At 45.5% G+C, this 26,007-nt stretch overlaps 1 protein-coding gene and 1 non-coding gene across 2 annotated transcripts in view; both read left to right on the forward strand.

Moving 5' to 3' along the window:
- Positions 1-740: 740 nt before the first annotated feature.
- Gxylt2 (glucoside xylosyltransferase 2) overlaps positions 741-26,007 on the forward strand; it is a 65,951-nt gene continuing 40,684 nt past the window's right edge. The window contains exons 1-3 of the mRNA XM_059257095.1: positions 741-851; positions 7,177-7,386; positions 20,413-20,544. Coding sequence (XP_059113078.1) covers positions 741-851; positions 7,177-7,386; positions 20,413-20,544 — 453 coding nt within the window. The remainder of the gene's footprint in view (positions 852-7,176; positions 7,387-20,412; positions 20,545-26,007) is intronic.
- On the forward strand, positions 1,400-1,478 carry Trnai-uau (transfer RNA isoleucine (anticodon UAU)). The gene has a single exon. It is a non-coding gene; the product is annotated as a tRNA-Ile (tRNA).

Genomic DNA, 26,007 nt, shown 5'->3' on the forward strand with positions numbered 1-26,007 from the left:
TTATATAATTTTTAACATTTTAATTACTTATTGGGGAGGCACAGTGCATGTACGTCATCGTGTATGTGTGAAGGTCCGGAGATAACTTGAAGGAGTCCATTTTTCCTTCTACTGTGTGGGTCCCAGGGATCAAATTAGGTCATCAGACTTGAACCCTCTTGCCAGCTCAAGTATTTTAATATACTGTGTTTTATGGTTTTCGGCTTCAAAGGTACACTATTTTCATCATTTTCCTAAGGATAAATGTTTGCTTATTTATACTGTCTTCTGTAATATATGATGTTGAATATGTGGTATAAATCAGAATGAAATACGTAATCATCAGCTTTGGTAAACTTGAGAGAAGACACTCAGATCCATGATAGAAAAGAAAAATGCCGACACTCCTGGCCTTTCTCCCGTGAAGAAGGCAGCCAGGCAAAGTGCTGGAAAGACATTCCAGGCTGGAGAACAGAATTAGTGTTGAGTGTCTCAGGGAGAAGAAGATAAAGATGAGTATGTGGAGGGCACAGAGCTGGAGGGTCAGGAGGCTGGAGGCTCCTACTGAGTCGGGGCTGAGTCCCCAACACTGATGTTGGCACCTGGCTGGGCAGAAAGAAACACTGTGATCTGGAACTAAGCTCCACTGGGTGAGGAGTGACCTGCAAGTAGATGAGTGATCCCAAGAGGAGAGGGGAAATGCAGGAGAGCTTCTCAGTGTCCTTCACCCACTGGATGCAGGCACATGCCTGTGTTTGGCGATGGCCATGAGGATCCAGGAGCAGCCTGCTTCCTCTCCTGGGTGGGACATGCACCATGAGAAAGTGGTGCCCTCCCAAGACATCTTTGATTTCGTCAAGGCAAGAGCTGAGGTAGGCAGGTGTTCCCAGCATACGGACAAAGGTGAAATGTCATTGAAAGCATCCTGGCCTGGCTGAGGGCTGAACCGTGGGTGGGATGGTTTCGTGTGATGCATGTGTGTTGGTAAGCAGCCTCCATGAGTTCCCCGAGACTGTGGCATTAGAATCTGTGTGTGTGTGTGTGTGTGTGTGTGTGTGTGTGTGTGTGTGTGTTTACCTGATAACAAACAGCAGATGAGTATGCTTGCCAGTCTCCTACTGTCTGTGGTATAGGCGATTTCTTCCAGTTACAGCCAGAGGCATGATGGGAGGTGTGGGTCAGAGTTGTGGGAGAGGGTGACCAGGAAAGGTGACTCTGGGAATTTCAGAGGATGAATGGAGGCAGAGTGCAGTAGCCATGTCTGCAGTTCCAGCAATTGGGCATCAGATGATCAGGAGTTCAAGACTAGTCTTAGCTACATAATGAGCTCTGGGCCAGCCTGTGCAACGAGACCTTAACTCAAAAAAAAAAAAAAAAAAAAAGAAAAAAAAAAAAGAAAAAAAAAAACAGCAACAAAGACTGGCTGGAGACATAGCTCAGTTGGTAAAGTGCTTGCCTTATAAGCAGGAGGACCTGGGTTCAAACCCCAGGACAGGCATGGCGATGCAGTTCACCTGTAACTTCAGCCCAGGGAGGCAGATCCTTGAGCTCTTGGCCAGTCAGCCCAGCCTAATAGGGGAGACCCAGGCTAGTGATCACTCCTTTCTCAGAGGAACAGCATTGAAGATGTCCCCTGGCCTCCACACACACCACTCACACGTGTCCGCATGTACCTGCAAACGATGCACCTTAGTGCATGGGCACTTGTGCAAACAACCACCTACATACAACATAAATTCCAAACGGCAAATGTCTACTCCGGTTGCTTTTTATAAAACAAGCCAGAGCCTAGTTACCACCCTACATCTGGCCAAGCCCAGAGCCCTGAGGGGTTAAGAAGTTCCAGTTCCCTGGACAGAGCTCCTCAGATCCTTGCAGACTGGGGGGGACATTTGAGAGGTGCTGGGTGTGCTGTAGGTAGGGGCTGGTGAAAGGCACACCATCACAGCACCCCCACGCTTCGTTATTCATGTGACGGCACACCAGCGCTGCCCAGGATCCAGAGCCTGAGGTTGGTAATGTAACGTGAGAGTGAGAAGTGGGGCCAGCGAAGGTCTCGTTAAATCCCGACCACTGGCACTGGACCTGGCACCAGAAGTGTCTTTTCATTACCTGTTACCAGACACCATGAATTATGCATGCCTGGTCCTTGTTTTCTGCACTGCACAGGCCAAAAACACTGGGGCCTCCTGAGGAGGGAAGAGGTGGTTTGCACTGCCTTGGGAAGTGGGAGTTTGCCTTCCCTTCTTCCCTTCTTTTGGATTTGGTGCTGGGTGGGGGGAGCGGGGGTGAGAGCCAGAGCCTCAGCATGCAGCCAAGTACTCTACCACTGAGTACATCCCTGCTCTACACACTTTTCTTGGTGGAAAAAGTATTTGTCCATCAGTTTGGAAGGCACACACACACAAATGCAGATAATGAAATGAATTTCCATATACTCAACACTCAGCTTAAGAATTGTAACTTTCAGGACTGGAGAGATGGCTCCACCTTTGAGAGTGTGGGTATGCTGCTCTTGCAGGGGACCAGAGTTCAGTTCATGACACCCATACCAGGTGACTCACAACTGCCTGCAACCCCAGCTCCAGAGTCTCAACACTCTGTTCTGGCCTTTGCTGGCATGTACAGACACACACACACACACACACACACACACACATACACACACACACACACACACACACACACACTCACTCGCACATTAACATAAATAAAAATAAATTTATCTGTGGAAGAAAAGAAATACAATTTTCAGTCAGCCCCCAGAAATAACTACCATCCTGTATTAGATTACCTTCATTCTTGTTGGTATAATGTACTTTTATTCCATATATATCTGCAAATAAGATACACTCTTTCTTTCTTTCACTTAAGGGCAAAAATGGTTTGTTTTAAAACAAAAACAGATAAACAAACAAAATGGTACCACACTGATCGTGGTGATTAGCCTACACATGATCATGGCTTTTCTCTTGGGTATTAACATTGCAGTTTTTAGACACTGGAAGGTTTCAATAGGACCAAGAACATGAGAGAATGAAGATCCTGTGTGAAAATGGACATAACCCCCAGAACTCATTTCACGTCCCAGAAATCAGTGGCGTTCTGCAATGACAGCACTCGGTCTTGTGTTGAAATCTGAATGTGGTTACTCTATTGCAGTCCTTACGAACTTCCTCATTTCCTCTTAGACCTGATGTTGGAGCACACCGGTCCGATTTATTCTTTTCATGGCAATATGGTATTCCACACTCTCACCATGGCAAATATGTTGGTGTTTTTTTCTTTGCATGGTCATTAGTTTATTTTTTAAACAGAACTGTTCTGCATGCTCTTGCAAGGGATTGTGCAAACATGCAAGAGTTTCTGCAGGTTTTTCATGTAGGAATCCGTGTGGAAGGACAGGGTAGGTGCCCATCTTCATACCTGCTAACTTGCCAATTATCTCTTTAGAGTTTGGGCCAACGTCCACTGTTGGGTACCCAACGGAGCTGTCTGTTCCCTGCTCCCATCCACGGGGGAGCTCATCAAGGACATCCTTTTGTTTATCTTGTCATCTTTCCTAGTCAACAAAGATTTAAATCATTCATTTAAATTTCTATGTCCCAGCTTATTGAGGCTCAGACTCACTGTCTATGTGTGAAGATGGGCATAATGGACTCCTTCTGTTTAGGAGGGGGGAAGGTATTCATATTTCAGTTCTGAAAATGGAATGGACAGTTTCTTGCACACTAGGCAGGTGCCTTACCAGCACACTATATTCCAGCCCCACTTACCATTACCTCTGTAACACACCCATGTTCCCAATTGCACGGCATATTTTAGCCAGCTGTTCACATTGGGTCTTACTGCATTTTTGATAATTTTCTGTGTGTGTGTGTGTGTGTGTGTGTGTGTGTGTGTGTGTGTGTGTGTACATGAGTGTTCATGAGTGTGTGTACATATATGTGCATCATGACACATATGTGGTGATAAGAGGGCAGCTTGCAGGAGTTTAGGAGTTTAGGAGTTGGTTCAATCCTTGCATCATGTAGTTCCAGGGGCACAAACAGGGGTTCTTGGCTGTGGGCTACAAGAAACTTCTGCTGAAAGAAACATCTCAGAGGCCCCAGAGTTATGGGTCCTGTAGCTGGTGCCTTAACCATGTTTAGATCATCATCTTAGTGTTGTTCACGTGGCTTTTCCTCCCATCCACATAAGTTAGCTAATGGGGAATTGGTTTTAATAGTGGGCATGACACCTCCATGAAGTATAGCTAGGAAGACCAGCAGGCATTGGGGGCGAGGGGCGGGGTCCTTGTAGTTTCCAGGCTCATCCTGATTTAGTTTTTCCTCTGCCACCGTCCCCTAGAGATGCTCTGTATTCACGCCCCGAAGCCACTGATGAATTTCTTGTCAGGGAGGCCTGTCTTATTTGCCAGGTGTCATACTGCAGTCACCCAGCACTGATGGACTCCCACCCTGTCGGCAACCCTTTCCCATTGTCTGTCATAACCCTTTTCACTTTTTAAAAACATTATTTTTATTATATGTGCGTTGGTGTTTTGCCTGCATGTATGTCTGTGTGAGGGGTCAGATCTTGGAGTTGCAGACAGTTGTGAGCTGCCATGGGGTGCTGGGAGAATTCCATCTCTCCAGCCCCAACTTTTTGATTTTTTCTGCACAATGCTTAGGGGTTGTCCCTTCCCCAGTGTGTGTTCATGTGTGCATGAGACACATGTGTGTGCGTGGAGGCCAGAAGACAGTCGTGGGTGTTGTTGCTCAGGCTCCATCCAACTTTTTTTTTCTCCCAAGACTGTTCCTTGCTCATCTGGAACTCAACAAATGGGCCAGGCTAGCTGCTGTTGAGCCCCAGGGACCACCTGTCTTGCCTCCCCAGTGCTGGGATTACAAGGGGTCATCACTGCCGGGCTTTCGTTTTTTACACGGGTCCTGGGGATCAAATCAAGGTCCTCATGCTTTCAGAGCAAGCACGTCACAAACTGGGCCCTGCCACCTTTTCAGTGTTGTTTCTCTTTTTCCCTTGCCCTCTGCAGGAGGTGACTCCTGCATCTTTGCTTTGTTCACCTCTATTCTAGAATGTTCTCTCACATGTACTAGGCCTTTTAGTAAAGATTCGTCCATAAAGGAATGGGCGGTGGTTAGTAAAGAGAGAAGAACGTTTTGGAGAGAGAGTAAGAATGAGTGAATTGAATGAGTGCTCAAGTGTCAAGTTCTAGTGTCTTAGTCAGGGTTTCTATTGCTGGAACAAAACACCAGGACCAAAAAGCAAGTTGGGGAGAGAAGGGTTTATTTGGCTCACACTTCAGCATTGCTGTTCATCACTGAAGGAAGTCAGGACAGGGACTCAAACAGGGCAGGAACCTGGAGGCAGGAGCTGATGCAGAGATCATGGAGGGGTGCTGCTTACTGGCTTGTTCCTCATGCCTTGCTCAGCCTGCTTTCTTACAGAACCCAGAACCACCAGGCCAGGGATGGCACCACCCACCATGGGCTGGGCCCTCCCCCATTGATCATTAATTGAGAAAATGCCTTACATCTGGATCTCATGGAGGCATTTCCTCAACTGAAGCTCCTTCCTCTCTGAGGACTCTAGCTTGTGTCAAGTGGACACAACAAAACCAACCAGTACACCTAGAAATACATTGCATGGACTGAAATAAAACCATGAATGGAAACAGAAGTGTGACTGAGTGACCATCCATTCAGGTAAGCTGTATTGGTGGCCCTTGAGATGTAGTTAGGATTCCTAATTGGCAGTTTGTGCTTGATCTTGAAGACAGGCAAGCCTCACACGATTCTGATTGGAAAACTACCAAGACTGACATCTTGGAACCCCACCCCCACCCCACCCCCCTCCCACCCACCCCTGCACCAATGGGGACAGCACATTAGGTTGGGGACTAAAGATAAAGCTGAGGTGGACAGAACCTCCTAGAGGGCTGTCACGGTGCTAGGGGAGAGAAGTCAGTGGCCACACCTGAAGAGAATAGGGGGAATGAAGAGAAGTGGCCGATCCACAAAGACACCATCTTTCCTCGTGACTCCTGAAGTTAGTGAAATCCAAGAACCGGCTGCATCTAGCCTGGGCTGAGCCACCAGGCCATGCTTCTGCCAAGCTTGCTCTTAAGTAATCAAACTGGGACAGGGTCCAGGATGCTCCACCCACAACTTCAACTTCCCTCATGCTGAAAGCAATCTGGAACGAGCCTGGGAGTTCGCCAGAGGGGTGGGGCGTGGGGGTGGGGGTGGGGCAGCCTGCAGAGTGAACTGGAAGGTTTTTGGAAGGAAGGTGGCATTTGACATCCAAGTTCCCCTGCTCTCCAAATCTTTTGTGCGAGTAAATTGCTTTCATTTGTCTCAGGGCACCTTTTTCAGCCTAACCTCTTCCAGCTTGCCTGCAAATGTTTCTCCGTGGAGCTTTTGAGGCTTGGCTTCATCTCCCTGGCTGGGACCAATCTTTATTCCTAGGAAATAGCTGGATGATGATCCTAGACTCTTGGATCCCCTTTCTCCTCCCAGCTGTTCATTCAGTATCGGATACCTTGATGTTCGCAGGTTTGCCCGCCTCCCCGCTTCCTGCTTCTTATTAGGAGGAGTCCCGTACCCACCACCTCACCCCTCCTTGGCCAGACAGTCAGGATTAACACCCGTTCCTTCAAGACTGCCCTGGGACACAGAGCGTGGGGACATGTAGGCTGTTCCTTCCCCTCACCGCCTGCGATTGCGCGGCCTTCCTCCCATCCAGCAGTCACGCATTCCACCGCAACCTAAGAACCTCCAGATGACGCGGGTATCGTATTTCGAGGTTCACATGGGAAAGCCGCAGCTCACCCCTTCTCCTGTTCAAGTTGCATCGAATCTAATTTCCATGGCCCTGTGCTAGTGGGAACCCCACAGCCCCCAGTCAGCTGTCGGAGTTTGGAAACGGTTTTTCCAAACACAGCCCTGTAGGCAGCCAGCAGGCACTAGACAGCTGAGTGCTGGCAGAAAAAGCCCCAGACACCTATAGCCATCCAAACAGTGACTCATCTCATGATGGCCAGGATAAATATGGGAATAAATGGTATTTTTCTACAAGCAGGAATTGTCCAAATGCTTATCACTTTATAAAATATAACAGATTGTGCCTGTTCATGTTTTGAAATGTTCCAACCATTCCGTGGGTTTTTTTTTTTTTTTTTTTTTTTAAGTTCAGCTTGTTTTTCTTCTTTCTAGGAGGCCTGGGGAAGTTAGGAGTTTGCGCTCGGTGCCGCCCGAGCTCTGGATTCACCTGGCCGTGGTGGCCTGTGGCAATCGGTTGGAGGAGACACTGGTCATGCTCAAGTCAGCCGTGCTGTTCAGCCACAGGAAGATGTGTTTTCACATCTTCACGGAGGACGCTCTGAAGCCCGAGTTTGATAAACAGGTGAAGCAGGGTGAACTGCTGTGGCACAGTGTTTACGGGAGGGCCGTTAGGACCACACTGGAGGAGCTGGCAGAGCAGATCACAGCTGGGGCTGGCTGCGTGCTCAGTGGGAGGCCCTTGGATCCTTGGCTGGGCGGAGGGTGCCTTTGCTTTCGTTCCTGTGATTCAGAGATGGGCTGGAGAGATGGCTCAGTTTCTGAACTCTTGCTGAGCAAGCGTGAGAACCTCTGTTTGGGTCTCCATAGCCCACGGTAGCATGTGCCTGGAATCCCAGCACTCCTAAGGTGAGGTGGGAAGTAGAGACAGGAGAATCTGGAGACGCTCGTGGGCCGGCTAACGTGGCTTGTGCAGCTGCAAACAACAGACCCTGCCTCAAACAGGATGCAAGGGGAGGACCAGCACCCAAGGTTGTCCATCAACCTCCGTAGGTGCTCCCTGGCATGAGTGTGTGCCCAAATCCACACACACACACACACACACACACACACACACCAACACACACAAGAATTCTTAAAATTGAGCCAATCATGTCCTCCTCTTAGACATATTAGGAGCATGTGACCATATGACGTGGCGCTCAGTCTGTGCTGGGTTATTAGAACTGTCCACCTTCCTGGGGGCAAACAGCTTATTTTTACGTATTGATGAGAAAAATTTAAATAACAAGTAGCAGGTTCAATGAAAAAAATCCAAATTATGTAGAGGATAAAAGGCAGAGTCCCTACTACTCTCCAGTCTCATATAAAAAATGTCAGAGTTAATGATTTGGTGGAGATGTTTTCCTTTTCACCCAGAGGCAAGTGTATGTTTCTGTGTGTAGACACACATGTCTGTTCACACACACACACACACACACACACACGTACATATATAGATCAGGGCCGTGCTCTTCTGGATTCTCTGCTGTGAGGCCATGTCACTCTTGATCTGGGCCAGTGCTCTCTCTGCCACCCTCACCTCCTTTGGCAACCGTGGAGATTTTGTGATGCAGCTGGGTCTCCGTTTGCTTGGCTCTTCCCTTTCTGAGTTTCGACCCATCCAGAGGAGCTACAGAAAGGCCAGTTCCCTCGGCGGAGGTCCTGCCCGACCTCGGCAGGCCAAGCTTTGTTTGCCTTGGATGTTTTATCTTGTACGGAGGTCTTGGATTCTGGCAGAGAGGGAACCTGCTTTGTTTTGTTTCTGCTGACTGAGTCAACAGTGCTGCGTCCTGTCATCAGGCTAGCGGAGCTTGTGAGGAATGCCAAGAACAATGTATTGGGCAGAGAAAGACTAACAACAGAAGACTAGAGAATGTGTTATGTTTCCGAAGGGAACAGTCGCCTCCAGATGCCACCAAGAGAAGCCAGGAACGTGTAGTTTCAGAGCTTTGGAGTGAGTTGGAACAATGCCTCGTGGAATCCCTCAGGGGACAAGGGAATGAAAAGCCAGGAACACTCCAGTTAGCTGCTCTTAAGCAGCGCTGTAAGGGAAAGGACAGTGACAATATAAAGATCATGGTAGTTATGTCAGCTGATGATTTGTGGTTTCTTCTCATTAATCCTCACAACTCTCTGCAGAAAGTAACCCTAATTTATTTATTTTTTTTTAATTACTGTAATAAAATACCTGAGGCTAGGTAACATTCTAAAGAAAAGTTCATTTAACTCACAGCTCTGGAGGTTCAAGGGTGTGGTCCCAGTATCATCTTAGTTGTTGTGAGGATCTTGAGACTGATGAGGTGGGGCAGATGGTGCCCTACCACAGCAGAACATGTGTAGAAAGAAGACATCACATTGCCAGACAGGAATCCAGAGAGAAGCCAGGGTGTGGTGAGATTTGATCTTTTATAACAGCAGTCTTGTAAGAATGAGCTCAAGAGCCCTCCAAAAACTACCTGAATCCTTTTGGGACATGCTGCAGTGACCTAAGATACTTCCTTTAAATATTGTCACACTGAGGACCGGGCTCCTGACACATGAACTTGTTGGGGGTAAGCTCAAAGTGTAGCAGACTGAGAAAACCAAGACTCAGAGAGTTCTTTTGGTTTGCTCACTAAATGTCAGGTTAAACTCAACTGCTTCACGTCTCTGTGGCATTTACCACAATTCATACAGCTTCCTGAACCAGTAGACAAAGGACTCACATTCAGAACTTGTTTCGCTATTTACTTGTTCCAGGGTCTTGGGCTAGTCTCTTGGCCTTTGAAGGTATTCCCTTCCCCATCTGAAACTTGGGGCTAGCGGGCTATTGTTAGAAAAATGATGCTCAGGATAGGTCAAGTCATCTGTAGTGATGGCTCCTGTGGAGCTGAAGACTTTGCATGCCAGCTACTTCTCTGGATCTGGATCAGGAGCTCAGCGACAGTGTTCATTCACACAGCTACACCTGCCGGAGCATTGTTGGCCAGTCAGGGTTCCCGGGATGCTACTTTAGGAGGGAGATGACTGGAACATCAGGACTACGCCTTTTGCTCCTTCTGTGACACTGACAGAGATCTCTTCAACTGTCCAGAAGCAGCCACAAGCCATCCAAGCAGGGGCCTCAGAACTCTTCATGCACAAGAATGGAGGAAAACTGGCCATGGGTCAACATTAGTCACATCACACAGAGTCCATCTGATATCTCCTGCATGCTGGATGCTGAGCATGGGGCTGCACATTAGGCTAGAAATTTTGTGGGGGGGGGGGGGGAGGGAGATGTGTATGACCGTATCTGTATGGCCAACTGTACCATCCAGAGTGTTCACGTCCTCAGATAAATTCCTCCTGTACTGGCCTGGAGCAGATCTGTGTATCAGTAGCATCCGGTGGAGTGGAAGGGACCATCCCTGGGAGGAGACTGTAAAAGGCATTTCACTGTCTCTCTTGGGTTACGGACTCTAGGTGAAGCCCACTGCTGTGTCTGAGTAGTCCATGGAGATTTTCACATGATAAGGTGTGAAGTCTTCTTGCCAGTTGTGGTGGTTTGAAAGAAAATGTCCCCCAAAGGGAGTGGCACTTTTAGGAGGTGTAGCCTTGTTGTTGTAAGTGTGGTCTTGTTGGAGGAAGTGTGTCACTGCAGGGGGCGGGCTTTGAGGTCTCTTTTCTCAAGCTTCACTCAGTGTGACAGTCAGTCGACTTCCTGCTGCCTTCTAGTCAAGCTGTAGCCAGCACCACATCTGCCTGCACGCCTCCATGCTCCCTGTCATGATAATAATGGACTGAGCCACTGAAACTGTAAGCCACCACCTCAATTAAATGTTTTCTTTGTAAGAGTTTCCATGCTCATGGTGTCTCTTCACAGCAATAAAAAAAAATTCCCTAACTAAGACACCCATGCTCATATATGAGCTAGGAGGCAGATCCTCCAGTCTCAGCCTTCAGAGAATCGCCATTAAACCTTCAGATTAGCATATCTTACCCCCAATTTCAGGAGAGGCCCAGAACCAGACCATCTCAGCTCACAGATTCCTGACCTTAAGAAATTATTTGAGTGGACTGGAGAGATGGCTCAGAAGTTAAAAGCACTGGCTTCTCTTCCAGAGGTCCTGAGTTCAATTCCCAGCAACCTCATGGTGGCTCACAACAATCTCTAGTGGGATCTGGTGCCATCTTCTGGCATAAAGGTGTACATGCAGATAGAGTACTGATATACATAAAAAAAAAAAAATCTTAAAAAACAAAAAGAACACTTGCTTACCAGCCAGGTGGTAGTAGTGCACGCCTTTAATCTCAGTACTAGGGAGGCAAAGCCAAACTGATTTCTGTGAGTTCGAGGCTAGCCTGGTCTATGGTCTATAGAGAGAGTTCTAGGACAGCCAGGGCTACACAGAGAAACCCTGTCTCGAAAAAAAACCAAAACACTTGCTTTTGAAAAAAAAAGAACACTTGCTTCTCTTTCAGAGAACTCAGGTTTGGTTCCTAGCACCCACATGGTGAACCACAACCATATGTAACTCCAATTTTGGGGGATTCAATCCCTTTTTCTGTACTCACAGGTACCAGGCATGTATGTGGTACATATATGTATATGCAAGCAAAAAATAAATAAATAAATGAATAAAACAAAAGATTTGAGCCTGTTTTCTTGGCACAGGCTTATAATCTCAGCTCCATGGCAGACTGAGGCAGGAGAATCACGAGTCCATGCCCTGCCTGGACTACAGAGTGAGTTTAAGGCCAACCTGGGCAACCTAGTGAGACTGACTCAGAACAAAAAGTATGAAAGGGAACTGGGGATGCAACTCTGGCAGAGCATTGTCTAGTGTGCATGAGGTCCTGGGTGTGTTCCTCTATGCTCTGCATACACACCACACACACACACACACACACACACACACACACACAGGGAGATGAGGGAGGGAGAAATATAAGGAGGTTGGTAGGATGGCTTAGCAGGTAAAGGTGTTAGCCACCAAGCTTTACAGCCCGAGTTCAGTCTCTGAGACCCACATGACAGGAGGGGAGAACCAGCTCTGCAAGTCCTCTGACCTCCACACACGTGAGGTGGCATGCGTGTGCACAGACACATAAGTAAATAAATGGATAAATAGTTGTAATAAAACGTTTTCAAAAACTATTTGAGATAAACTTTTTTTTTGGGGGGGGGGTTCGAGACAGGGTTTCTCTGTGTAGCTTTGTGCCTCTCCTGGAACTCACTTGGTAGCCCAGGCTGGCCTCGAACTCACAGAGATCCGCCTGGCTCTGCCTCCCGAGTGCTGGGATTAAAGGCGTGCGCCACCACCGCCCAGCTAACATTTATGGTCTTAAGCTATTACTTCCTGGGTCATTTGTTACAAGGTTAATACTACTTCTGTGCACACACACACACATATATGTAGCTACACATTCAGATGAGGAACAGTGACAGGTGTAATGTTGTGACATCTAAGGCTAGGTCGTGGAAAGAAGATAGCTTTTGTTTGACTTTTTGGGGTGAACTGTACCTAGAAGTTGCCACCATGCCCAAAGAAGTTCAAGTAGTCTGTGTGAGGAGACCCTCAGTAGAGGCCAGCAGAGAGAGGAGTGAGGTCTCAGCCTTGGGCACCAGGTATGTGGACGAAGTTGCCTCCGGATGGATGTTCGTATCTGGTCTTCAGGGCTTCTTGTCTGAGGCCCCAGGGTGGTGAAACAGCGTCCCTGTTCCTCCTGTGCCTTGTCTGAACTCCTGAGCCACGGATTCTGAGTGTGTAATAGATGGTTGTTTGACGGGCCACAGTGACTGCCGAGTTGTGAATTGGGAGCTGACTCCTCTGGGAAGTGATGGTCAATGCTTATGATGCTCTGCTGTGTGTTGGTTTCCCTGATGCACTTTCTCTTGAATTGCTTCAAGTCTTTGTGAGACCCGTCAAGGGAGTTGTAGTAGCAATTGTTGTGGTTCGGGTCTGGACTGTCCCCCAAATGCCATGGTTAAGCTCTTGGCCCTCCTTGGTGCTGCTAGGGGGTGGTGGACCCTCAGGAAAGTTAAGTCTGTGGTCTTCAGTGCTTGGAAGTGTCTATTAGGGCTTCAGCTCACTTCTGTTTTCTTTTTTAAAGAAAGATTTATTAAATTTTAAGTGTAGGGTTATTTGCCTGCATGTATGCCTGTGTGCTACATACATGCAGTGCCCACAGAGGCCAGAAAAAGGTATCAGCTCCCCTAGAACTGGAGTTACAGATGGTTGCGAGCCACCATGTGGGTGCTGGGAATTGAACCTGGGTCCTTTGGAAACACAGTCAGTGCTCTTACCACTGAACCATCTCATGTATTTCTTCTGCACACATTGCTGTTGTGATCTGCTTCCTTGTCACGAGCCCCACAGCAACTGGACCAGCCAACCAGGGCCGGGAACTACGGGCCAAACTAAGGTTTTCCTTCATTTTGCCTGTTATGGTGTTGGTTTAGTTTGGTTTGGTTGAGACAGAGTCTAACTACATAGCCCTGGCTGGCCTGCAACTCACAGAGGTCTACCTGCCTCTGCCTTTCAAGTGCTAGAATTGAAGGTGTGCACCACCCTGCCAGGAACCTTTCCTCTTTCTAAGTCGATTGCCCCAGGTATTTCATTGCAGTGCAGTAAAGCTGGCAAACACGGGTATTAACAGCCTGGCAGAACACATGGCATCACTTCTTTTCTATGCAGTAATTATGGTGACAGTTTAGATTTAAAACCTGGGACTGTCTGTAGGTTATAGAACGTCTCTCTGTGTCCATTTTTGTCGTCCATATCTCAGGACAAACCATTCTTCTGAGTATGTATGTAGAGTGTCATGGTGGGCCAGTCTGATTATAGATTTATTCTTTCACTCTGCGAAGAAGATTCTCCAGAAGGTGTGCTATCCACTGGACATTTTGTTACAGCAGCTGGCTGAGGCTGGGTTGGGGGGAGGTGGGCAGTGTCACCCTTGCCTCTGCTGTCCCCCGGCACTGAGCATTGTAGGAGTGTTTAGAGTTTTCTGTGATAACTTCCTGGGATGTTTAGAACCACATATTTTTACCTCAGGATGAAATTTTTTTTAAAAAGTCAACCACCATGGCCGTGCCTCGGGCAGCTGCACCATGGGTTAGGTCTTCTATATTTAGAACGTTCCTCTTCTTTTTAAAAAAAGTTGTATTACATGCAGCCTCTCTTTAAGAAAAAAAGAACAAAAGGCCCCAGATGTTGCTTTAAAAAAATATCCTGGGGCTGGGGAGATGGCTTGGCTTGTTAAAGAGCTTGCTGAGCAAGCCTAATGACCCCGGGTTTGATCCCAGGAATGTAAGTAAAAAGCTCCAGGTAACTCACATTTGTTATCCCAGAACTCCTACTGTGATGGCAGCACAGACAGAATCACCCAGAAGCTCACAAGTCAGGCAGCCTGGAATATAGGGGGGGTCAGCAACAACAGAAGAGAGTGCCTACACACACACACACACACACACACACACACACACACACACACACACACACACACACACACTGGGGACAAGAAGGGCTGCATGTTGAGGGGGAAAATGAGCCAAGCAGAAAAGAACTTAAGCCTGATGACCTGAGTTCCGCCCCTGAAACCCCTGTGGGAAAGGAAGAACTGACTCTCAGAGGTATGCTCAAGTGTGTAAGCATCTGTTACACCTTCATGAGCAAATGGCTCCAGATTGCCAGTAGTTCTGGGCCCTGGTGAAGGGCCGCCAGAAGGAAGGCCTTGTAAGGAGGAAGTGTGAGCAAGCCAAAGTGTAGCACAGATCAGTAGTCATATTTGGATCATTCCAGAGGGAAGTCCCTAGCAAGGGCTTTGTAGGCAGTTTTTGATTGGGTGAGCTTAAGTAGTGGGCGGTTTCTAGAGGTTAGGTGCTGTTTTCTAATTAGCCTGGGATGTAGCTGTTTGAATTAAGTGGGTCTCAGTTGCTTAGGTAGAAACCTGGTATATCGGAGCTGATGAAGCCTCATTAACTCTGTATTCACTACTTTGCTGTTGCTGTGATAAAACACCATGGCCAAGGCAATTTATTGGAAGCAAGTGTTGGTTTGGATTTGTGGTTCCAGAGAGGTAAGAGTCCATCCGTCGTGGCAAGAAGGCATGGCAGCACAGGCTGGAGCAGAATGCTGAGGACTTACCTCTTAAACCACAAGCAAAAATGGACCGGCATGTGGCTTTAAAACTTCAAAGCCTAGTAACACACTTCCTCCAGCAAGGCCGCACCTCCTAAAACTTCCCAAACAGTGCCGCTAACTGGGGACCAAGCATTCAAACATCTGAGTCTGTAGGGGACATTCTCATTCAAGCTCCCACAGCTCCCAATTAATTGTTCTATGAGAAGCAATAATTATAACAGTTAACTTCTCAACAGAAATACTAGCTAATACCTTCAAAATGCAGAGGGTATGTCAGCTTGGGTATTCTTCCCTGGTTAAACTACATACAGAGAGTGAAAGAATTAACAACCAAAGATCTTCATTAAAGGAGATTTTTATAGGATGTGCTTTAAGATGGAGTCAAGTGATTCCAGAAGAAAGGTGAGATCATGAGGAAAGACCAGATGTGGGCAAAGTGAAAGATGGGTGATTAAATAAGTACTACCTAAGTTGTAGAGTGAATGTTAAAAATCAGACAGAAATATATCATCTGAACCATAGTTAAACATTCCATGAGTCCCCTGTAAGTTAGGAGTATGATGACAATTAGCATCTGACTTCTTATGGATGCTAACATTTTGAAGAGAAGCACTAAAAAGAGGACGTGGTATACAGAATATGGAGGTAGAAAATCTTCATGAAAAAAAAAAGACTGGAGATATGGGAACGAAACCAAAAAAGTTCAAGTGTAGCTTTGAACTTGGTAGAAATAGATTTAAGTGTGCACTGTAACAAATGTCCATGAACTGAGGCTGCTCTCACTGAAGGCATGAATTGGGAAAGAGAAATTAGATACTGATAAAGGGGATCCCCCAACATACACACACATTCATGGAGGGCTGAGTTAGGGTTTAATGTGTGCCCAGCATGTGTGCCTAGCTTGCAAGTGGTCGGTACTATTGTACTGTGTGTTTATGGGGGTGGCAGTTCTCCTGAGCCAGTGAACTTGATCATGGTATTACTGCTGGTGTGGGTTCAGATTGGTCAATGCCCATCATTAATCAAATGTAAGATACTGTCAACTGTCACTCAGAAATTGTCAAGTACTCCCAATATTTCTAAAAGTTTATGTTTATAAAAATGATGTGTACATTTTAAACAAATAACCAATAGATTTGTGAATCACAAATTAAAAAGACCCAACCCCCACAGTAGTGCTCAGGAGAACAATTTTGGCATATTTTTCTATTCCATGTCTGTGCTGGTTAGTAGTTTTTTGTCATCTTGACAAAGGCTGAAGTCATCTGAGAAGAGGAAATGTCAATTGAGGAATCACTTCCATCTGACTAGCAAATCTGTGGGGGGTTTTCATGATTAGTAATTGATAATGGAGGGCCGAGTCCACTGGAGGTGATGCCGCTCCTGAGCAGGTGCTCCTGGATTGTGTATGAAAGCAGGCTGAGCAAGCTATGAGGAGCAAGCCAGTGAGCAGGGCTCCTCCACGGCCTCTGCATCAGCTCCTACCTCCAGGTTCCTGCCCCGTTTGAGTTCCTGCCCTGATTTCCCCTCATGATAGACTGTAAACTTTAAACTGAAATAAACTCTTCCTGCCCAAGATGCTTTGGGGCATGGTGCTTTATCACAGCAACAGAAAACTAACTAGAACATTATCTTTTAAGTGAATATAAGAAATTAAATCATATACCATATTCTTTCCTTTATCAACAAAGCATAGATAACTAATTCCTTCTACAGCAGAGGCTGACTTTTTAACAATTTTTCTGTAAAACACCAGCTACAGCAACTATGTTTTTGTAGGCATTATATTTCACAATTACATTGGCCCCTGACATTAAGTGCAAAAGTGGCCATAACAGTGTGCATGTGGGGGTGTATGGCTGCATTCCCTTGGACTTAGGGATACAAAATCAAATTTCATGTAACTTTTATCTATCACAAAGCATGATTCTTTTGATTTGTTTGTTTGTTTGGTTTGGGGTTTTTTTTTTTCAAGACAGGGTTTCTCCATGTAGTTTTGCTGCCTGTCCTGGATCTCATTCTGTAGGTCTCATGCTGGCGTCGAACTCACAGAGATCTGCCTGGCTCTGCCTCCCATAGTGCTGGAATTAAAGGCATGTGCCACCACCGCCTGGCTCTTTTGATTTTTTCAGATGTATTTTATTTTTGCTTGTGTGTCTGTCTGTCTGTGGGTTATGTACACATGACTACAGGTGCCTGTGGAGGCCAGATTCATTAGATTCCCCCCACAGAGTTGGAGTTACACATGGCTGTGAACCACCTGATATGTAATCTACCTGATGGGGTGCTGAGAAATGAACTCAGGTCCTCTGCAAGAGCAGTATGCACTCTTAACCACCGAGCCATCTCCAAGCTCCATGATTTCTTTGACTACTTTAAAATGTCAAGTTGCTTTCCCAGGTGTGGTGGACTGGGTATTGGTCTTTTGAGATCATCATTTGCTGACTCTGGCTCTATGATATGGTCACAAAGGACGGCATTATATTCTGTTATTCAGACATACCCCATACGTTGCCAGTGACTTGTTCATGTAAAATTATTCACCAATACAAATAAAACCTTTTAAAGTCTTACAAGAATAAATGAGTTGTCAAGCACAAAAAGGCATGTGGAATCTTAAGTGCACATTGCTAAGTGAAAGAAGCCGTCATCTGATGGTGGGCCTGTGTGGGTTCATGACAGGACATTCTAGAAAACAGGAATCCAAGAGAAACTACTCTGTATGGTGTTGTAATCGTGGGAACGTGACTTTATGCATGTATTCAAACCATAGAACTGTGATACAAAGAGAGAACCCTAATGTACACCACAGACTTTGGTTAATAATGCCAATCGTGGGGCTAGAGAGATGGCTCAGTGGTTAAGAACATTTGTTGCTCTATGAGTTCAGTTCCCAGCACCCACATAGTGGTTTACAAACATTCATAATTCCAGGTCCACCCTCTTCTGACCTCCATGGGCACCCTGCCCACACGTGTTATACGTACATATATGCAAGCAAAGCAACAATACACAGAAAATAAGATAGTTTTTTAATTCAAAAATTAATATTGGCCCATCAGTTAAAAAAAATAGCCAAGCATGGTGGTGCCCACCTCTAATCTCTACACCCAGCAGGTGGATCTCTGTGAGTTTGAGGCCAACCTGGTTTTTTATAGCTAGTTCTAGGACAGCCCGAACTACATAGTGAGACTCTGTCTCAAGAAAAAAATATTTTTGTTTTATTTTTTAAATAATAATCAATAGCCAGGTGGTGGTGGTGCACACCTTTAGTCCCAGCACTTGGGAGGCAGAGGCAGATGGATCTCTGAGTTCGAGGCCAGCATGGTCTACAGAGCGAATTCCAGGACAGCGAAGCCTACACAGAGAAACATGGTCTCAAACAAACAAAATAATAATAATAATAGTAATCAGTATTGGCCCGTCAGTTGCAACAAAACACGCCCCAGCAGTGTGAGCCGATACTGTGTGGGAAGGTGGGAGGCAGGGTGGTACTTGTTTACTTTCTGCTCCATTTTTCTCTAAACCTACAAGTATTATAAAAAATAGGGTCCAGCCTGGGCAGTGGTGGCGCACGCCTTTAGTACCAGCACTTGGGTGGCAGAGGCAGGCAGATCTCTGTGAGTTCGAGCCCAGCCTGGTCTACAGAGTGAGATCCAAGACAGCCAGGACTAAATAGAAACCCTGTCTTGAAAAACCAAAAAAAAAAAAAAAAAAAAAGAAAAAGAAAGAAAGAAAAAAAAGGTCCATTTTGAAATTTTTCTTAAAATTAACAGATACAGAGGCTGAAGAGATGTTCAGCAGTTAAGAGTTGAATCCAGTTCTCATTCACATCGCACGCACAGTCATCTGTAACTCTGGTTCCAGGGGAATGATGATCTCTTCTGCTTTCTCCAGTCACCAGGCATGTATGTGGTACACATAAATATGTGCAGGAAAACCACACATACATACACATTGTGGTAGCTTGAAAGAAAATGGCCTCCCTAGGGAGCAGCACTATTAGGAGGTGTGGCTTTTTTGGAGTGGGTGTGGCCTTGTTGGAGGAAGTGTCAAGCTACGCCCAGTGTAGCCTCTGCTATACAGTTGCTTCTGCTGCCTGCCAATCAAGATATAGGACTGTCTGATCCTTTTCCAGCACCATGTCTGCCTGTACACTGCTTGAAGATAATGGACTACACCTCTGAAACTGTAAGCCAGCCCCAATTAAATGTTTTCCTTTATAAGAGTTGCTGAGGGCCGGGCAGTGGTGGCGCACGCCTTTAATCCCAGCACTCGGGAGGCAGAGCCAGGCGGATCTCTGTGAGTTCGAGGCCAGCCTGGGCTACCAAGTGAGTTCCAGGAAAGGCGCAAAACTACACAGAGAAACCCTGTCTCGAAAAACCAAAAAAAAAAAAAAAAAAAAAAGAGTTGCTGAGGTCATGGTGTCTCTTCACAGTAATAGAACACTTGCTAAGACATACATAAAATGAATACATCTTAAGAAAATTAACATATGCGAAGAAAGAAACATATTCACTATAAAAGTTCTGAAGAATATAGAAATATCAACAGGAAATGAGACCCATAAGCACCACCTGTAAAGGTGCCCACTTTTAATAATAGGATGCTGTCTATTAGGTTTTTCTCCATGTATAAAAGACATACGCATGGGGGTTAAGAGTTAAGAGCTCTTTCTGCTTTTGCAGAGGACTTGGGTTCAGCTCCCAGCACCCACATTGGGTGGCTCACACTGTCACTCCAGTTCCAGGGGATCCAGTGCCCTCATCTGGTCTCCGCAGGCAATAGGCACACACAGGGTACACATACATGTAGTGTGCATACATACTTGCAGGCAAAACATTCACGTAAAAGTAAATCTTGAAATAAAGATGCATGTATTTTTGCTAGTAGAGGGATCCATATTAGAATTTTTTTGAGACTGGATCTCACATAGCCCAGGCTAGCCTCAAACTTGTGTTCCTCTTACCTCAGTCTCTCTAATTCTTGGATTACAGGCATGCACCACTGCACTGGACCACATAATAGTTTTTGCATATATCACATCAAAACATACAGATCTTCTTTATTCTACATCATTCTATTGTATAAGTCTATCATAATTTTTATTTTCCCAGTTCCTTTTAAATCAACATTTAGATTCTCTCCAGGTTTTATTACCACAAACTACATTGTGATGAGAGCCCTTGTACCTCTGTCTTTGGGATCTTGTTAACCAGCTTCTGAACTGTTCTGAATTGCCCTCTTGGCATTTTATCCAAATCTGTTTGTGGACCAGTCTCCCAGCTCCCCTGCCAACAGCAAACATTACTCATTTTCAGTCCTAGCGATGTTGTAGGAAAATGTTTTTTCACTTAGTGACCAGCAGGAGCAGTGGTGAAGCTAGACTCGCTATGTGAATTACCTGGATGATTTCCATTGTGCCAGCCAGAGGCCCCTCAGGTGTTCTCCATGTATCTCGATGTCTGACCCTAACCCTTCTGTCTCCCTGTGTTTTGCAGTTGCGCCAGTGGCCCGACTCATATACAAAGAAGTTTGAGCACAGAATCTACCCCATCACATTTTCTGTTGGAAACCCTCAGGAATGGAAGAAATTATTCAAACCCTGTGCCGCCCAGAGACTCTTCCTTCCGGTAGGAACCCCGTTGTTAACAAGATGCAGCTTGGGAAAGACTTCCACTTGAAAACAGTGAAATCACCTGAGGTGTGTTAGAGACCCTTACTGCGGGGGAATAAAAGTGCCCCCCCCTCAGTTCTAGCGTTGATGCTCTCAGCCTGCTGTCTGCAGACAGAGGATCTAGAGGCTCTTCCCTCAAGATTTTGGGTTTGAGAGCAACCAAAGCATGCCTTAGACAAGGGGCTCTGGGACTGTGGCTTCACTATTTACTAGCTTGTGAACCTCAGCCTCAGTTTCCTCCTTGTGCATGGCTTGTAGAACTTGGCCAGTGTTACCTTCTGTTAGCATTTCTCAAACAACAATAACCACTACTACATGTGTCCAGAAATTCATAAAGGGTCCAGAGTCTGGTTTAGCCTTTCAGTTTTGAATTTTTTAACTGAATATTTTTGTTTTTTGTTTTTTTTTTAAATCTTTAGTGTAGGCTGGGGCTATAGCTCAGTGAGAGCATTTGCCTACCATGCACTAGGCCCTGGCAGGGTTCCATTCCTGGTACCACAGAAATGAGGAGGAGGGAGGAGAGATAAAAAGCAATAGAGGAGGGAATATGAAAGGCATTGAATTCATCAAAACTGAGGCATTGAACTGGGAGGGAATCGAGCTCTGAGTTACAGCCTTAGTATCTGAGGGAGCCATGCCTTCCGTAGACATTTGATAGAGTGTCAATTAGGTGACCATGGTCTTGCTCCCTAGACCTTAAGTCTAACTGGGACCAAGGCAGAGAAAAAGCACCATGGATATATGTCATACACAGTCCCACTGTATCCTGAAAGAGATCTTAGAGACCATTTGTGGCAAGACACAAATGAAGTAAGGTTACTGGATGACAAAGATTTAGGAGTCCTGAGAGAGAGAGAGACAGAGACAGAGAGACAGAGACAGGTCCAGGCAAGAGATTAGTGTGTGCAGAGGCCCTGATCTGGGAAGAGGCAGGTTTCCCAAAATAAAGGTCCATGGAGCTAGAACAGAGAGAGAGATGGGGTCGAAGATACCAGCAGGATTGGAACTGCAGACTCCGGAAGTCCCATGACACAGATATCTGCTCTCTGTTTAAAGGCAGTGGGAAACCATTGCACGATCGAGTGTGGAAACCAGACGGCCTGGTTTGTGTTTTGATGAGGACAAACATTTGTGATGGATTTGAGACCCACTTGACAAACAGATTTCCCAGCTCTTATTGGAGTTGAAATGGGGGGCTGGGGAAGGTAAAAAGGATTTCAACCAGGTTTGGGGGATTCAGTTAAAATTGTCAATATCTAATCATTCAGACCACACATTTCTCATATAGCTCTATCTAAGAAATGGATGGTGAGATTGTGTAGAGATGAGGAAAACTTCAGGACCAACAGTTGGGTAAAGAAGTGGCATGGTGTTTGATTTTGAAGTGTCTAGGGCTATCCAAGTGGGGGGAGGGGGCGTGCTTCCCCATCTGTTGGTTTGGAAACTCTAAATGGTGAATTTAGCATTTCCAACATAGAAATCAGTGAGAAGGGCATGACTTGGATGGATGGCTGCTACTAGTCTGCTGCCTAGGATTGCCACTTATTTTATTTTTTAAAAATTTATTTTTTGGGGCTGGAGAGATGGCTCAGAGGTTAAGAGCACTGACTGCTCTTCCAGAGGTCCTGAGTTCAATTCCCAGCAACCACATGGTGGCTCACAATCATCTACAATGAGATCTGGTGCCCTCTTCTGGTGTGCAGACATACATACAAACAGAACACTGTATACATAATAAATAAATAAATCTTTTTTAAAAATTTATTTTTTTTATTTGTGTATGTGTATACCACATGTTTGCAAGTGCCCACAGAGGCTAGGAGAGGACATTGGATCCCCAGGAGCTGGGATGACAGGCAGTTATGAGCCACCTGATATGGGTGCTGGGAACTGAGCTCAGGTCCTCCACAGAGCAGTATACACTTTTAAGTACTAAGCCACCTCAACAGCCTCAGGTGCCATTTAATTAAATGACATGTTTCTACCACATGCAGACCTGTCTACATCTTGTGAGATTTGTATGAAAACCTGGGTAAGGAATGACTGCTTGAAAGTGGAGCTAAAATCTCTAGAATGGTGATGTGCACAGCAATTACCATTTGAGGTGAGAAATGATGTCTCTATTTAAGGTAAAAGGGTGTATTAGAAAGCCAAAGATACTGTTAGGAAATTGTCTCCCAAACCTATCCAAGATTTGAGCAACTCAATGGAAACACATTTGAATTTTCCCTGCCCTTGAATTGTGATTTTATGACCCTATTAAAACAACAACAAAAACCAAGCTCTCTACAGGATGAATATGATTCACTCCAGCTAAGTGAGCTGTCTGTTTTGAATGACAAATGGGTGTTAGTGTTGCTTATCTGCTTCTTGTAATGGAAACCAGCCCTTCTTAAAAATAATAAAGAGAGATTGTGGTTGACAGGACATTTAACTTCTCCCAAGTCCTACAGCATAATGGCAGATTATGAGCGTGGCTTTGGGGAGCATTGTTGAGCTATATAGATCTTCAGGGTAGTTTGAAGTAAAGTCAAAATCATATTTCCCATGTAACCCCCTCTATGAAGTGAATCTGCTAAGGCTGCACATGGAAAATGGACCCTGTAATGCAAGCATTCTAGCAGATGTCTGACTAGGGGAGAACTGTAGATTTAGCATGCCTCGATTTGGATGAAATGGCTCCCATAGGCTTACGTGTTTAGACTCTTGGTCTCCAGCTGAACATGCTATTTTAGAAGGTCATGGAGCTAATGGGTGGATCTGTGCTAGAGGCAGTGAGGACAGGGGGTGGGCCTGGTGGGTTTTTAGCCTGGCTCCACTTTCTGCCTGTTCTCTGCTTCCTGACTGTAGATGCGGTATGACCTTTTGTTTTGAGCTACTTGCTGCCATGACTTTCTCACCACGGTGGACTGTATCTCCTCAAACTGTGAGCCAAAACAAACCCTTCCTTCCTTCAGTTGCTTTCATTGGATGTTTAGTCACAACCATGAGAAACATAACTCATACAGTTGGCATCTCCCCCAAGACACTCAGTAGAGATCTTTTCTTAAATAATGAATGTATCTCTCTCTCTCTCTCTCTCTCTCTCTCTCTCTCTCTCTCTCTCTCTCTCTCTCTGTGTGTGTGTGTGTGTGTGTGTGTGTGTGTGTGTGTGAAGGTGCACATGCTGGTACGTGCCTGGGTGTGGAAGTCAGAAGACAACATTGTGTGTCCTGCTTTATTACTCAGCCTTATTCCCTGTAACAGGGTCTGCCTCTCAACTTGGAGCTTGGCTGGACGCCAGGACCCTCCTGTCTACAGTGTGTGCATGGCCACACCTAACTTTTTATGTGGGTCCTCAAGTTCTTGCTCTTGTACAGCAAAGACTTTTACCCACTGAGCCTTTTCCCTAGCCCTCAACTAATATTTTAACATCGGAGCAAAGATTTTTTTATCACGTGCCTTTCAGATTCTGATGTACTATTAGAAGAATTCAAATTTCACCAATGCTTGGGTTATTAAGTCCTAAGAGATCAATTTACTTTACTACTTCTGAGGATAATGGCCCAAGGTGTAGGACTGTTATCAGTGAAACTACACTACAGGTGGCTTGACTAAGTTCTCTAACATGTATCTTTCTTTCAGGCAATTCGGTAACGTAAAGTAGCCCAAATAATATGCCAACTACAAAGAAATCAAATTTAGTAAAAACCAGGAAGCCCTTCATTCTACAAAAACAGTTGTGTGGTGATATTTTATTTGTGCTCTAATAAATAAAACTTGCCTAGAGATCAGAGGAAAAACCAAGCTATTATAAGTAAAGACAAAAGTCATGCAATGTTAGCACACACCTTTAATCCTATCACTTGGCAGGCAGGGATCTATATGGATCTCTGTGAGTTCAAGGCCACACTGGAAACAGAGCCAGATGTGGTGGCACACGCCTTAAATTCCAACACTAGTTAACCATGGAGGTCTGTACAGACAGACAGGAAGTGACAGAGCTGTGCAGAAAGAGGAAGTGATATAGCTGGACAGAGAGAGCAAATCACATGGCAGAACAGCAAGGCATATAGGTGTGGGTAGACAGGAAGTATCTTCCATTTTGGAAGCTGCAGAGTTGGTGAGATAAGATTAGCTTGTGGCTGTTCCTATTCCTGTGATCTCTCCCAGGCTTTAACCCCTATATCTGGCTCAGTTGTTTTTATTTAATAAGAGCATTTAGAAATTCATCTACACACTTGATTGAACGAATGCACATCATCTTCTCCCCCCAGTTAATGGGAGGCTGTGGCATTCTTTAACAGTTGCATGTTTCACTACCCACTGGGCCCATTGGATCACAAAGGCCTCTTTCATCAAGAATAGAGGTGTGTGGGAATCCTAGTAGTATTTAGGATAGAGCAGAGGTAACTGAAGGGCAAGCATTTCAGAAACTGGATTGTCAAGTAGTACCTAGTGTGGTAGGAACATGCTATTCAGATTTTATGCAGGGAGAAAGGATTTCACTGAGTTTTAGTTGATATGGTCCTAGTTATAACACTATCTGATGTCTTTACTGGTGGTGTCGTAGCAAGGCAAAATGCAGCTCTTACTCCAAAGGGAATAAGAGATAGTTTTTCCTGAGCGAACTATTTGTGACAATGCCCCCTGAATTCAGGATGCTCTGAATGGTATGGAAGCAGTTATACAAATTTTTATAGTCACATAACAAAATGCAGCCCTAGAGCAAGGCAGGAACATCAAGCGGACAGGTTACAGTGCATACAGCAGGGAAGTCTCTGTGATGGGTTTCAGATGCTACCTGATAATATTCTTAGCTTTGGATTGTTGGAAGCTGGTTATAGCGGAGTTAAGCATGCCAAAGATTTTACCTGATAGCAAAGGGCTGTTAGGCCAGATGCAGAGGTGGGTGATGAATAGCAATAAGGGTGCTCATGGTGACCCACGATAATGACTCTGATACAGTGTTCCAGCTCTCCACAATTAGAGGCTCTAATCACTCCCTCGGTCTGCAGAATCTTTAGCACAGATGTGGGTTTTGCAGGGAACTTCCGTTCATACTGCTGTTGCTTGCCACAAGAATCTGCATTCATGGCAGGAGTTAGGATGAAATTGCTCTGGGACCTGTCTGCAATTTATCCTGAGCACAATCTGTCTCCAAACCACCAGTAACTTGCCTCATTTTTAAAATATTCCAAATAAACACACGTCTTACATTACCTGTGTTTTCTATATCACATTGGAGGGCACGTCACATTTCCATTTTCCATTTACAGCTTCCTAAAGGGGCCTGTAACTGGTTCCAATATGTAGGAATCTATGTGGTTACCGGCATTCTAATGAGTTAGTTGTAGGCTAATGGGAAAGGGTGTCCTATTAGATTTGTTTGAACTTTTTTAAACTTATGGTCAGACCTCTGTTATTCCTGATGTCACAC

The sequence above is a fragment of the Peromyscus eremicus genome, chromosome 3 (assembly GCF_949786415.1).
Source record: "Peromyscus eremicus chromosome 3, PerEre_H2_v1, whole genome shotgun sequence".
Lineage (NCBI taxonomy): Eukaryota > Metazoa > Chordata > Mammalia > Rodentia > Cricetidae > Peromyscus > Peromyscus eremicus.